The following is a 13,216-nucleotide window of genomic DNA, read 5'->3' on the forward strand; positions in this document are numbered from 1 at the left end:
GCTTGACCGGGAGGTTACACTAATGTAGCTTATATAATGTATCACTGTTTAGCTAAATGCAATATCTGGAACTATTTATCAAAGCAATTTCCCTAAATTATAAATCTCCGTTTCAGTGAGCATAGTAACTTTTGATATAAACTAATGAAAGTAACCCTTTTAGTTCACTAGTATATCAAATATAGAATGAAAATCCCTGTTATTATGAATTTTATGTATTTCTACTAAATGTAAAGAAAGGAATAGGTTTATCTTTTGGCTAAGCAGATATACGTCCCGCGTAAATGAACGCAGATAAAACAAAATTCCCAGCAGGAATTTACTTAAAGAATCCCAATATATACATAAATTTGTAACTAAACTCTGAATTATATATTATATTTTGTCGAAATTGACTATTACTAGAGTTAGTTGTCGGAAACCTATGAATAGCTTGACGAACATGAAGCTCACTGATCCTGAACGCACGACGAAGACTGAATGAGAAAATTTGCCTTTCCCTCTCTGGGCCAGAAAATACATCAGTCTTTGTACAATAGCATATTGCCATTGTATCAAGGACGGGATGGCACTGCACACAGAGGCATCTTAGATTGTATCCAAAGAATGGTTAATCAACTTATCATTGTAGTGTCGCTTATGAACATATTCCATTTACTTGTCTATGAATGTACACTTTATTTTCTTTATTTTATACTGCTGACACCATAGCCTCTGTTCCTTGTCTTGAACTGTCACCAGTCAGACATCTTCGACTCGCTCGTCTATTGTTCGCACATCAGGCAATATAGTGCCTTTTGCCCTAGATCACACTAGCTGCTTAATCAGCTCTACGTCATGCAGTTCTTCGATTTTTATGTTATTTCTTTTGCAGTTAGGAAGTAGGTTTAGCCATCTCGATTGAGCTTTTAACCGCGTTACTAACCATATGCGTATGTATATGTAGAGGCATAATTCCCCTCTACATAATATGGTTTAAAAAACAAAACGACAAAAATTCTACGTGCGGGTACATAACATTTAGCTTTACACTGTTGAGATATTTACACATTGAGAGGTTCGTGCTTTAGGCAGGTCTCTTTCAATACCTCAAAAATATGAGATCAAAAAGAGATCCAGTGGAGAATTTTCCAGAAATTCCAGAAACAGAAGATTAGAAACCAAAAATTTTTATTCAAAGAAACCGATGTTCTTAGAAAAATTGATGAAGTTGAGTTAAAGTAAAATGAATGAATATCTCAAGATTCCTGATAAACATAATACATACAATACTGACAGTGTCCATATTATTTACATTATTTGCACGGTAGTCTTTCCTTATATTGTTTAGTTGGATGAATATGTGTTTGTTGTCTGCGTCTTATAGGTAATTGTTAGTTGAATAATTTGCAACAAGCTTCCTTTCCTTGCTGATTGTGTAATATTTTCTGTTCTACATTATGCATTTTGTTAGCAAAATAAACAATGAAAAGCTATATATTACAAATCTATCAAAAATACAATATCGAAATACACAAATATGTACATGGAGATTAAACAGAGAAAATATTCCAAAGCCCCGCCAAATCATTGGAGTAATGTAAGAAAGTATTATTGATCTTAATGAAGGAATATTGCAATAATCTGACAGAACTTTCCTCTAGACGAAACAAATCTATTCCAGAGGATTCATACAAAACTGTAATGGCAAAACTATCTTAGTATAATATTGACGAAGAAAGAACTAATTGATGCTGTGAGAGAAAGAAATAATCGATTGATACATAATAAATGAAACATGTTCTCTTTAGAACAGTCACAATTATTCGGTGATATATATTAGTGAGAAAAATATACTGAATACAAGACTATAAATGTTTCAAATAACAGGATATGATACATGAATAAGTAACAAAGAAATTAGACATAGAGAATCGGATTCTACAAAATGTATAACATTGCAAACATTTTACAGAGGTAATAAAAGATAAAACAAGAAAATGTAGCAATTATATATGTGATCAAAATTGGTAAATGCTTACGATCAAAGTGAAGAAAATACGTAGTGCATTAAACAATGTAGCAAAAGCTTACACAAAATACTTCATCCTTTCAATAACTAATTTTCTACGAATCTAAATCACAACCACAATGATATATTGCTTCTGTAATGGAGACACGGATGAATGCTGACCGTCACTTACTGCCCTAAAGTCGTCTATATTCATTCACCTGAGTGTGGACCAGAGGCGTACTGTATTCACCCTTTGTCTTTTCCATGGCTACTACATTAGACTTTGTTTCTTGGGGGTGGATTCTTTCAGATCATCCCCCACTCAATCACTAGCAGCCCACTCTTCTCACATAGTTACGTCACTTATAAAATGCAACCCCTCCCAGACAGTTCTCTAACCACTCTGTTCAGTCATTCTTATGATGCTTGCTAGTCGTGTATGTTTTTTCTGCATATGTCTATTTGCATTTTTTGCAGATATCATTAACTGTATTGATTTAAGGGCATCGTATTATGATCTGCGAAGGACATGTATAGTGCATCTTCCTACACACCAAACCAGTGAAAATAATCCAATGAAACAAAACCACAGGTAGATACAGATATATGTTTACAATATAAATCGGCTTATTGAAATCGAAAAACGAAACACTCTAGAATCACGCAGTGATGATTTTGAGAACACCGCCATAAAATCAAAGCCAAACTCATAAAAACAAGCAGACAAACAAACGTTAAAAACAAGCAAAAAGCAACAAAATAGAAGAATCCATTGAATAGTGAAGTCGGAACTAAACTGTCTCTCAAAACGCGATAGAATCATAGGTGGAATGCCTATGATCCACAGTCTCTACAACTAGGTTTGACAATAACAGCAAAAAAAAAAAACAACAAAAAACCCAGCTACGATAATAATAACAGCAGAAGTATTTTATATTACTAACTAACACCTTGGCCTCAACAACCCACTAGCCTCTCGCGAAAATATTCGAAACTGCATATTATGTATTTACAAGTATTTTCGACAGTTGGCAGTAAATAATTGATTTGTCGAAAGAGAGAAGAGCTTTAACAAAATTAAAAAGTACCACAGATCCTCAGATCTATCACCTGTCTTTTAACAACATAGAAATTCATAAGATCAATTAGCTTTTGTAGACAAGAAGAGAAATATATCTTAAAGATGTGGTATTTCATTACTCTTGTAGTGTATGGCTGTTGTATGAAGAAAGTAGAAGAGGAAAGAACATTCTAAGAATGCTGTTCTTGTTTTTTGTTTTTAAATCTTATTCACCCTTATTTGAGCAGACCTAAATCCAGAAGTATACTAATCGGAACTATCCTACCCTTTTTACGATATGTAAGGTTAATATATTTATTATATCTTCCCTACTGAAGAAAGCATGAGATTTAAAGAGATTTTGATTGCGAATTCTGGTAAGTAAAACAACTTCAAAGAATCCATTGCTGTCCTCTAAATAGACCATCAAATTTCATATAGAGAATCTGGTCGAAAAGTGTATGCAAAAGAACGTAGCACCATACTTTATTAAGTACGTTTACTAACAGAAGACTGTTAGTAAAATACAAAAATATGATTTTTTTTGCCTTATTAGAGGCATATATCAAGGTAATACACTGTTACTGCTACTTTTCTACTAGGCCTAAGCAGCTCTGATTACTATATTAAACTGGTTGGATGAACATACAAATATTCTGGCATAGTAATAAATCATCTTTTGTATGTAATTAACTTGAAACATTCAAGGAAAGATTATAAGCAGCTGGAAACCTTATTGAAAATTTCAGATGCGATGCTTGCTTGAAAGAGATGGATTATAATATATTCGGTAATATATTGAAACTAAAGAACTACAACTAAAAAGAAAGAGTTAAATGCAATATCGAAGAATGAATTACCAATTAGGATACGAGTTTGAGAAAAAAGTGTGAAAATCTGACAGTAATATTATTAATGCATTTGAATGGTACCGAGAATACGAATAAATATCAAATATAGCATAAATCGCATTAATATATTAGTCGAAAGAATGATATGCTGTTTTAAGGTAAGGATTAGTAACTGAACAAAATAATTATATTAGAGAGAACCACAATAATTTTAGTTACACAACTTCACAAAAATATCTCCTTAACGTAAACTGCTTCCTCTTCTTTCTCTTCTTCTTTCTCTTCTTCTTCTTCTTTCTCTTCTTCTTTCTCTTCTTCTCCTTCTTCTTCTTCTTCTCCTTCTTCTTCTTCTTCTTCTTCTTCTTCTTCTTCTCCTTCTCCTTCTTCTTCTTCTTCTTCTTCTTCTTCTTCTTCTTCTTCTTCTTCTCTTCCTCTTCTTCTTCCAATCCGGACTCACGCCATTAGCCACAAACAATAATCTCTAATTCGAGCCTAATCTACTAAGCTACTAAGGACGCGTGTTGCAACTTGAAGATCCACCCACCACACGCGATAGACTGGCGGTTGTACGGGCGCGAAAGCTACGTTGTTATCCTCATTTCGTAAACGGTGGCTTTCAAGAGGCGGAAAGCTGAAACATCCTGGGGTACAGAGGATTCGCAATCTAGACTAGGGTCTGAAAGTTTATCACACCATAGTGGGTTACACCATGGTTTCTCTGCTTTGTGGCAGAAGTAGGAAAAAAGTGTGAAATAAAATTGTGGCGAAAGAGTACAGCGGGGTTCACCCCACTCCGCCGGAGCCTCGTGGAGCTTAGGTGCTTTTGCCCAATAAACACTCACAATGCCCGGTCTGGGAGTCGGAACCGCGTTCTTATGACCGCAAGTCCGCTGCCCCAACCACTGGGCCATTGCGCCTCCACGCTTGTTGTTGTTGCTTGTGTTGGTGCGCATCAGCTTCGCGACTCACGCTGCTTCGGCAGAACTCTAATCAAAATTCTGTCAGTCGTCAATGTGTATTTTGCTTTTGAATAGTAAATTTTCGGTTAGGGGAAATGTTGTGGGCTATGTGTGAATAAAAACAAACGTTCACCTTGCAGTGACCTCAATGGAGCAAACACACACAACACACGCATACACACACACACACACACACAACACACACACACACACCATACATACTTACATACATACATACGTACATTCATACATACATACATACATACATACATATATGCAAATATATATAACTCTTGTATTTAATTGAGCAATATGGCAATGAACATTAAAAGAAGTCTCGTTCACTAAATTGGTGCTGTCATGAAGTGGCAGTAGATTAATAGAAAATACAACTGATTTTATTGGGCATAACTGGAAAATATGTGGAGAAACAAGTGTTTCTGGAAAATATGGAGCATATAACGAAGCAGAGTGTTTTTTGAAAATCTGAAGGATTTTCAGAGTTTTTCAGGAAAAGCTAGAAAATGACTAGGAACATTGGGATATGTCTGGAAAGACTGGAGCGTTTGAGCAAATGGAGGAGGAGCACTGACTTTTATCGGGTGGTAGTTAATCGTCACCCAGTTTAAAAATTCCACCTAAACTGTAAAGTTTCTATCCGGTATGCAAGTATGAGAACAAGGTCTCCGGCGTCTCGAGAACTTAGAAATTAGATCCCAAAAAGGTGGTAGGAGACACTGATCTTCGCCCCAAGTAAGGAGAAAGGGATAACGTAACCTTGCAAACAATGTAGCTAACAACACAGCTGGAACAATATTGATCATAAGTTTATTCAATCAGTGTTTGGGTTTAACCTACCACTGACAATAACAGAAGCAAAAACCACATCAAGATGAGCATAACTAGACGTAATTCTGATAAACGACCACAATGCCATTTTTATCCTCACACTGAGATGATTCTGGCTGAGACTAAACAAACACAACTGACACTTGATATAACCAGACAAGGATAGGCCTACGTCACTGATAAATGCATTGACATGAATATCTATAATTCTTATAATATAGACGGTGGTACAATGAAATATTAATCTATATTGCATCACGATATACAGCATACGCTCCGACAAGATAGATTAAGACAAACCTGCTTTAATACAATTAGAATAATGTATGTAGCCATTATCTAAAGATGCAGGGAAATTTCGTATATCTAATCAAATAAATATTGCCTCACTGATAACATAATTTTCTAAACTTTTCTTTCAGAAGTGTGTGTGTGTGCGTGCGAGTATGAGTGCATGTGTATATGTATGTCGTGTGTGGTGCGTTGTTACCTATCAAAATCTATCGATGAAATTCAGTGCATATCAGTGTACTTTGAAACACCGAACGAGTATTGATTTTAATGAAGATTTGTAGAAATAAGATTGATAGTTAAGAATACATGGTAATGCTTGGGCAATTCGAAGGAAAATGTGTTATTAATAGTTCTTTTTTACTCAAGATTTTTAATAAAACAAGCTAAACATTAATTTTGAATATATTTGCAGTAGGCTTAACGTTATATAAGCATTTACAGAAAAAATTCTTAATCAATGTTTACTAAAGGGCCAAGAATTGATGAAATCCTTTCTTCCATGCAGTCCACATATCATACTATAAGTACGTACGTACGTACCTACCTACCTACATATATACATACATCTTCTTCTTCCCGTCTGTCTTGATAGACAATGGGTCGCGCCAAGGGTGGGGCCTACTTTGATGATGAGCAGCGTCTGCTGTGACTGAACAGTCCAATTCTAGAGTGACAGTCCCTGGTACAGTTGCTGCACACGAACATCGATGGGTACGTGTGGGGTGTTGCTGCAGTTGTCCTCCTCCTGTCCCGCCTGTCCGACCACAGCTGTGCTCCCCTTTCCTCAGCCTTGGAAACGCCTTTCCTCACTGTCCGACGCCAGGCAGAGCGGTCAGCAGCTGTTATCTCCCACGTGTCCACACAGATGTTGGCAGTCCTCAGGTCGCGCTTGCACACATCCCTGTATCGTAGCTGTGGACGTCCCTTGGGTCGGGATCCCGTGGTGAGTTCGCTGTACAGGATGTCTTTAGGCATGCGACCGTCCTGCATGCGGCAGACGTGTCCGAGCCAGCGCAGTCGTCTCCGCACGAGGAGGGCATGCATGCTTGGCATATTAGTCTGTTCTAGGATGACTCCGTTTGGTACTCGGTGCTTCCAGGAGATGCCAAGGATCCGTCGAAGACACCGCATGTGGAAGCCGCTGAGGCGGCATTCTTGCCGGGTGTATGTTGTCCAGCTCTCGCTACCGTAGAGTAGGGTGCTCAGCACGCAGGCTCGGTACACTGCGATCTTGGTGGTTATTGTGAGCATGTTGTTTTCCCACACTCTCCTGGAGAGCTTAACCATGGCAGCAGCAGCCTTCCCAATCCGTCTGTTCAGCTCCAGCTCGAGGGACAGGCTGCTGGAGACCGTCGATCCCAGGTAAGTGAACTCGTTCACCACCTGCAAGCTGTGGTCGCCGACACTGATGCTGGGGACCCCTCCGACGTCCTGGCCCATGTTCTCTCTCTTTTTCAGGCCGATGGTAAGGCCGAACTCTTGGCAGGCATCCGCCATGGAGCTGACCAGCCTCTGGAGACCCGGCTGGTTGTGTGATGTTAGGGCGGCATCGTCAGCAAAGAGGATCTCTCTGATCAGCACCTGACGGACTTTGGTCTTAGCTCTGAGGCGCGCAAGATTGAACAACCCACCATCAGCCCTGGTGTGGAGGAACACTCCGTCGTCGGACGTTCTGAAGGCATAGAACAGGACAAGGGAGAAGAAAATTCCGAAGAGCGTCGGCGCCAGAACGCAACCCTGTTTCACTCCACTCTGGATGGGGAACGACTCCGAGGGCGATCCGTCAAACTGCACTGTTCCCTGCATACCGTCGTGAAAGGAGGTGATGAGTTTCAGCAGTCTGGGAGGGCAACCTATCCTACACAGGAGCGCAAACAGCCCCTCCCTGCTGACTGAGTCGAACGCCTTAGCCAGGTCGATGAAGGCCACGTATAGGGGCTGCCTCTGTTCTCGACTCTTTTCTTGAAGCTGCCTGAGTGAGAAGATCATGTCGATTGTAGACCTCTCTGCCCTAAAGCCAGACTGAGACACGAGGTACACACGCTCTGCAAGCATTTGCAACCTCTTCAGGACCACCCTGGCAAATGTCTTACCGACAGTGCTGAGCAGTGGTATGCCCCTGTAATTATTACAGTCGCTTATGCCCCTTTTGTTTTTATACAGTGTGATGATGTTTGCGTCACGCATATCCTTAGGGACAGAGCCCTCCTCCCAGCACTGACAGAGCAGCTCGTGGAGATGGCCCAGAAGGGCTGGCTTTCCGCACTGGATGACTTCTGCGGTGATGCCGTCTTGCCCTGGTGCCTTGCCCCGAGCGAGTGAGTCAATTGTTTTGCTCAGTTCTTCCTTTGTTGGAGGCAGGTCAAGCAACTCCATGACAGGCAGAGCAGGAATGCCGGCGAGGGCAGACCTGGTGACCACATTCTCAGTGGAGTAGAGGTTCTGGTAATGCTCGACCCACCTCTCCATCTGCTTCGCTTGGTCCTTGATGACATCGCCATCCCTGGACTTCAGTGGAGCAACCTTGCTGACAGTGGGCCCGAATGCTTTCTTCATCCCCTCGTACATCCCTTTCACGTTACCACTGTCAGCACAGCACTGGATGTTCTGGCATAAGTTCTGCCAGTAGATGTTGGCGCAACGTCTGGCCGTCCTCTGGGCGTCGCTTATGGCTGTTCTCAGAGTAGCCAGGTTCTTTTCTGATGGGTCGCGCTTATAGTTGACCAGTGCTTCCCTCTTGGCAGCAATGACAGGCTCCATCTCAGGCAGGTGAGCTTCAAACCAGTCTTGATTTCTCCGCTCCCTCTTTCCTAGGGATGACATGGCTATTCTGCAAGTGGTGTCGCGAATAAGCTGCCATCTCTCCTCGATGGACGTGGCTGCGTGATCTTTAAGGGCCTCCTCCATGCGGTTGGTGAATTCCGAGCGGATGTCGGGGTTGGTTGTCCTGGCGGTGTTGATGCGTGGGCGGCTTTTCCCTACGGGACGGCGGATTTTCTTTGGGGCCAATCGGACCCTGCTGCACATCAGAGAGTGGTCTGTATCACAGTCAGCACCATGGTAGCTGCGTGTGAGAAGCACACTGCCGAGGTGGGCTCGCCGGGTGATGACCATGTCCAGTTGGTGCCAGTGTCCGGACCTTGGGTGCCTCCATGAGACCTGGTGTTGTGGCTTAGTCACGAAGAATGCGTTGGTAACGCAGAGTTTCCGGTAAGAGCAAAGCTCCAACAGTCTCTGACCATTCTCATTCATCTTCCCCACGCCAAAGCGTCCAAGGCAATCTGGCCATGCCCCATGATCGGATCCCACCCTTGCGTTGAAGTCGCCCAGAAGGAAGATGGGCTCCGACCCTGGTATCTGGCTGATGGTGGCGTCGAGCTCCTCATAGAACCGGTCTTTTATTTCCTGAGGAGAGTGGAGTGTTGGGCATAAGCACTAATTATGTTTACCTTCCCCGTTGATGTTGCAAGGCCAGAGTGAGGATGCGCTCTGAGCCATTTGAAGGAGGGATCGCCATGGGGAGCAAGCTGTTCCTCACGGCAAACCCCACGCCATGCTGGCGGGCCTCCTCGACGGGTTCCCCTGCCAGTAGAAGGTGTAGTCCTTCTCCCGTAGCATGCCGTCTGCGGCGAGCCTGGTCTCTTGCAGCGCCGCTATGTCGATGTTCAGCCTTTTCAGTTCGGTGTGATGACTGCTGTCTTCCTACTGTCGTTCATCTGTCGTAGATCGTCAATGATGCCAGGGCACATGGTCCTGACATTCCAGGTGGCCAGTCGCAAGACTGGTGACTGGGTATTTGTTTTTCCTTTGTTTGCTGGTGCAGGGTTTTCAGTCTGCTTTTCAGATTTTGTCCTAGCTCCAAGCACCCATTGGAGCGGGCAGTCTGTGGCGGGTCAGCACCATTATTGGCCGGGGGCTGCCCAGCTTAAGGCGGGCGGTAGCTGACCAGTGGGACTTCAATGATCCCCCCCACCGTTAGAGACGGCCCGTAGCGCCCGAGATTACGCCAATTCACCCTGGCCATCTCAGCTTGTTCCATCGATGGAGTAGTTTCTCCATGGCGCAAGCCTGGGCGGTAGGAACGAAGACACTGGGCTGCCCAGACACCAGAATCTCCCTCTCGGCCCCCCCGGACATAATCTAAAGGAATGCAGTGCAGTACGTTTGGAGTCTGGTTGGCTGCAGGAGTTGCCGGAAAAGGGTCGAGATTCGACACCCTACCGCCTTCGGGGCTCCACTCCGGATTTTCTGTCTGGGTTTACTCCCATAGCCTTTCCCTCTCCCAAGAGCATCCGCAAGGCAGCGGAGCGAGGGTTTGGAGTCAGAGTTTTCCTTCTCCTAGACTGGCTGCCAACCAAGGCTAACGAGCCCAGTCTGCCCACCTGGTTATACCGCCAAGCACCCGGTCGCGCCACACAGCAGGCTCAGTGAGAACAGGGGGTACCGCGTGAAGGTGCTGCTGGGGACACAGTAGTGCAGGAGAGGCCATAAGCAAGAACTTTCCACAAGGCGCAGCCAGGTAGAAGTTCTGCAGCGATCATTACACCTGGAGAGGAGAGGCTATGAGAGACGCAATCACTTTCCTTTGCCCCCTTATATATACATATACAAATACATATATATGTACACAGGCAAAATTGATAGAGATCACAATTTGTATGTTTGTACGTATGTATGTATGTATGTATGCATGATGTATGTATATATATATATATATATATATATATATATATATATATATATATATATATATATATATATATAGGTGTGTGTGTGTGTGTGTGTCTATAATTAAGAGAATAACGTCTATTAAGTAATTCAATTAATAAATTAATGTTTATTTAATTCAGTGATTTTTAGAATAATATTTATTATAGTATATTAAAATTTTTTCTATATAATATGGATAATGTCTAGAGGTTATTTCTCTTAATTATATACATTTATATAATTATATATTGTGAAATTTGATTTAGAATTGCTAAATTGAATTTTTCTCTATAAGTTTGGAATTATATTCCCTATATATATATATGTATATATATATATTCAGATGAATTAGTTTCTTAAGTTGAAGCACTAAGGTAGTGCGGTGTTATCCGTACAACTTCAAAATAAGGTGAATAAGAATCAAACTAAGCTACAGGATATCCAGAGGTGATGCAGTACGACCGTCTCAAGCGGCTCCATTTAATTGAACATGCAATCAATGTATTGATTTAAATACAGGGCTATCCTCAGATGCATATATAAATAAATAGAATTTTAAAAATCAGTCGGACAAATTTGTACCTTAGAAATTTATATTAGCTTTTATATAATAGCACCGGTATCTTCACAGCTTATAATATACCTCTTAGTTTATAATAAATATATAGTTAGCATGTTCTATCGCCCCAGTATTCTTTGAGTAAATGCCAGTTATCAGACCTTATATATGCCACTAAATAAATAAATAATTAAGCATATGAATGAAAATTAAACTAATTCTATGTAATTTTTCTCTCTATATTGTTGAAAATGTTGGTATATATTCAAAGTTATTCAAAATTTATCTTTTCGGTTATAATATGTTTTCTTGATAACACTAAATTTTCTCCTTATATAATATAACAATATTGTTTAAATCAATCTCCTATAATAACCCCATGATAAAATTTCCTCTGTATTATCATCATTGGTTTTATTAGCATCTTTCCCATTTAAATAGTAATTAACATCTTGATTTGAGGTCTTCCGCTACCCAACCTCATTATAGCCATTACTTCATACTACTTCAAAATAATCTTGACAAGTTTTATGACTATACCCACTATGATTCTGTCAACACCCTCATGTCCTTTCCTAACAGACACTATTCTCCAGTCTTAGATTTGATATACAAAGATTTGATAAACAAGACTAATATATTAAAACTGAACCAAAATCATTGACAAGCCATGATCCAAACAGATTTTTCCTGATGTCTTAGAAACTTCTAAAATGAAGTGTCAACAGTATGGACTTTGTCTTCTTACCATTTTAGAAGATTTAAGTAAAATTATACAAATGTGTCGGAGTGATTAAAAAATTCTACTAACTTATTTGCGCTCCTGAGGATAGCCCTGGAATTTAACTTTGATGTAATGATTGTAAGAGTGTTCAATTAAATGGAACCACTTGAAACGGTCGTACTGCATCACTTCTGGATATCCTGTTTCTTATTTTGATATATATATATATATATATATATATATATATATTATATATATATATATATATATCAATGTGAATAGTAATAATAATAATAATAATAATAATAATAATAATAATAATAATAATAATAATAATAATAATAATAATAAGAAGAAGAAGAGAAGAAGAAGAGAAGAAGAAGAAGAAGAAGAAGAGAAGAAGAGAAGAAGAAGAAGAAGAAGAAGAAGAAGAAGAAGTAGAAGAAGAAGGAGAAGGAGAAGGAGAAGGAGAAGAAGGAGAAGGAGGAGAAAGAGAAGAAGGAGAAGAAGAATTGAAATAAACAGTAGTGTGTCCAAAACAGGCAGAGCTAGTCATTTCAGTTAGGGAAGTGAAGGAAATCAGCAAAAAAAAAGAGCATTTAGAAGGCCCGGAGACCATATGGAGTGCAAGGCTACTGGATTAAATGATTTGGTGAATGTCATGTACGAATAGCTGTGCAACACAACACCTTGTTAAACGCCGACCAAATAACACCAGGGTGATTGACATTGGGCAGGACAGAGCCGTGCCTGAAAAACATCAAAAAAGGCAATACGATAAACAATTACAGGCCTTTATCCTGCTTGCCACTTATATGGATGTTATTGACTTGAATACTCGCAGATTCAATGTTCGAACATCTGCCACATGAGCAGAAGGGTTGCAAGCGTAAGTGCAGAGGTCCAAGGATCAACTCCTGATAGACAAAACTGTACTTAGAGACTGCAAGAAGAGGAAAAGTAACTTAGCCATATCGTGGATCAACTATCGTAAGGCGTAGGATATGATCCCACATTCTTAGATTATGGAGTGTATGAACCTATTCGGTACTGCATCGAATGTTGAGCGATTGCTTGGAAAAAGTATGGTGATTTGGATGACGGACCTGACAGCATGCGGAAGAAGTTTAGGGACAGCAGAAATTAGGAGGGGCATCTTCCAAGGGGGCTGCCTGTCCCCACTGATCTTTGTACTGTGCTTGATACCACTAACGCAG

The 13,216-nt window shown here is 40.6% G+C and overlaps 1 protein-coding gene and 1 pseudogene across 1 annotated transcript in view; one reads left to right on the forward strand and one right to left on the reverse strand.

Moving 5' to 3' along the window:
* LOC115224887 overlaps positions 1-9,258 on the reverse strand; it is a 41,837-nt gene extending 32,579 nt beyond the window's left edge. Inside the window, exon 1 of the mRNA XM_036500735.1 lies at positions 8,100-9,258. Within this exon, the coding sequence (XP_036356628.1) occupies positions 8,100-9,258 (1,159 nt within the window). The remainder of the gene's footprint in view (positions 1-8,099) is intronic.
* A 495-nt stretch (positions 9,259-9,753) lies between these two features.
* The window catches only part of LOC115224897, a 15,678-nt pseudogene continuing 12,215 nt past the window's right edge, over positions 9,754-13,216 (forward strand).

Source organism: Octopus sinensis, linkage group LG2 (assembly GCF_006345805.1).
Source record: "Octopus sinensis linkage group LG2, ASM634580v1, whole genome shotgun sequence".
Lineage (NCBI taxonomy): Eukaryota > Metazoa > Mollusca > Cephalopoda > Octopoda > Octopodidae > Octopus > Octopus sinensis.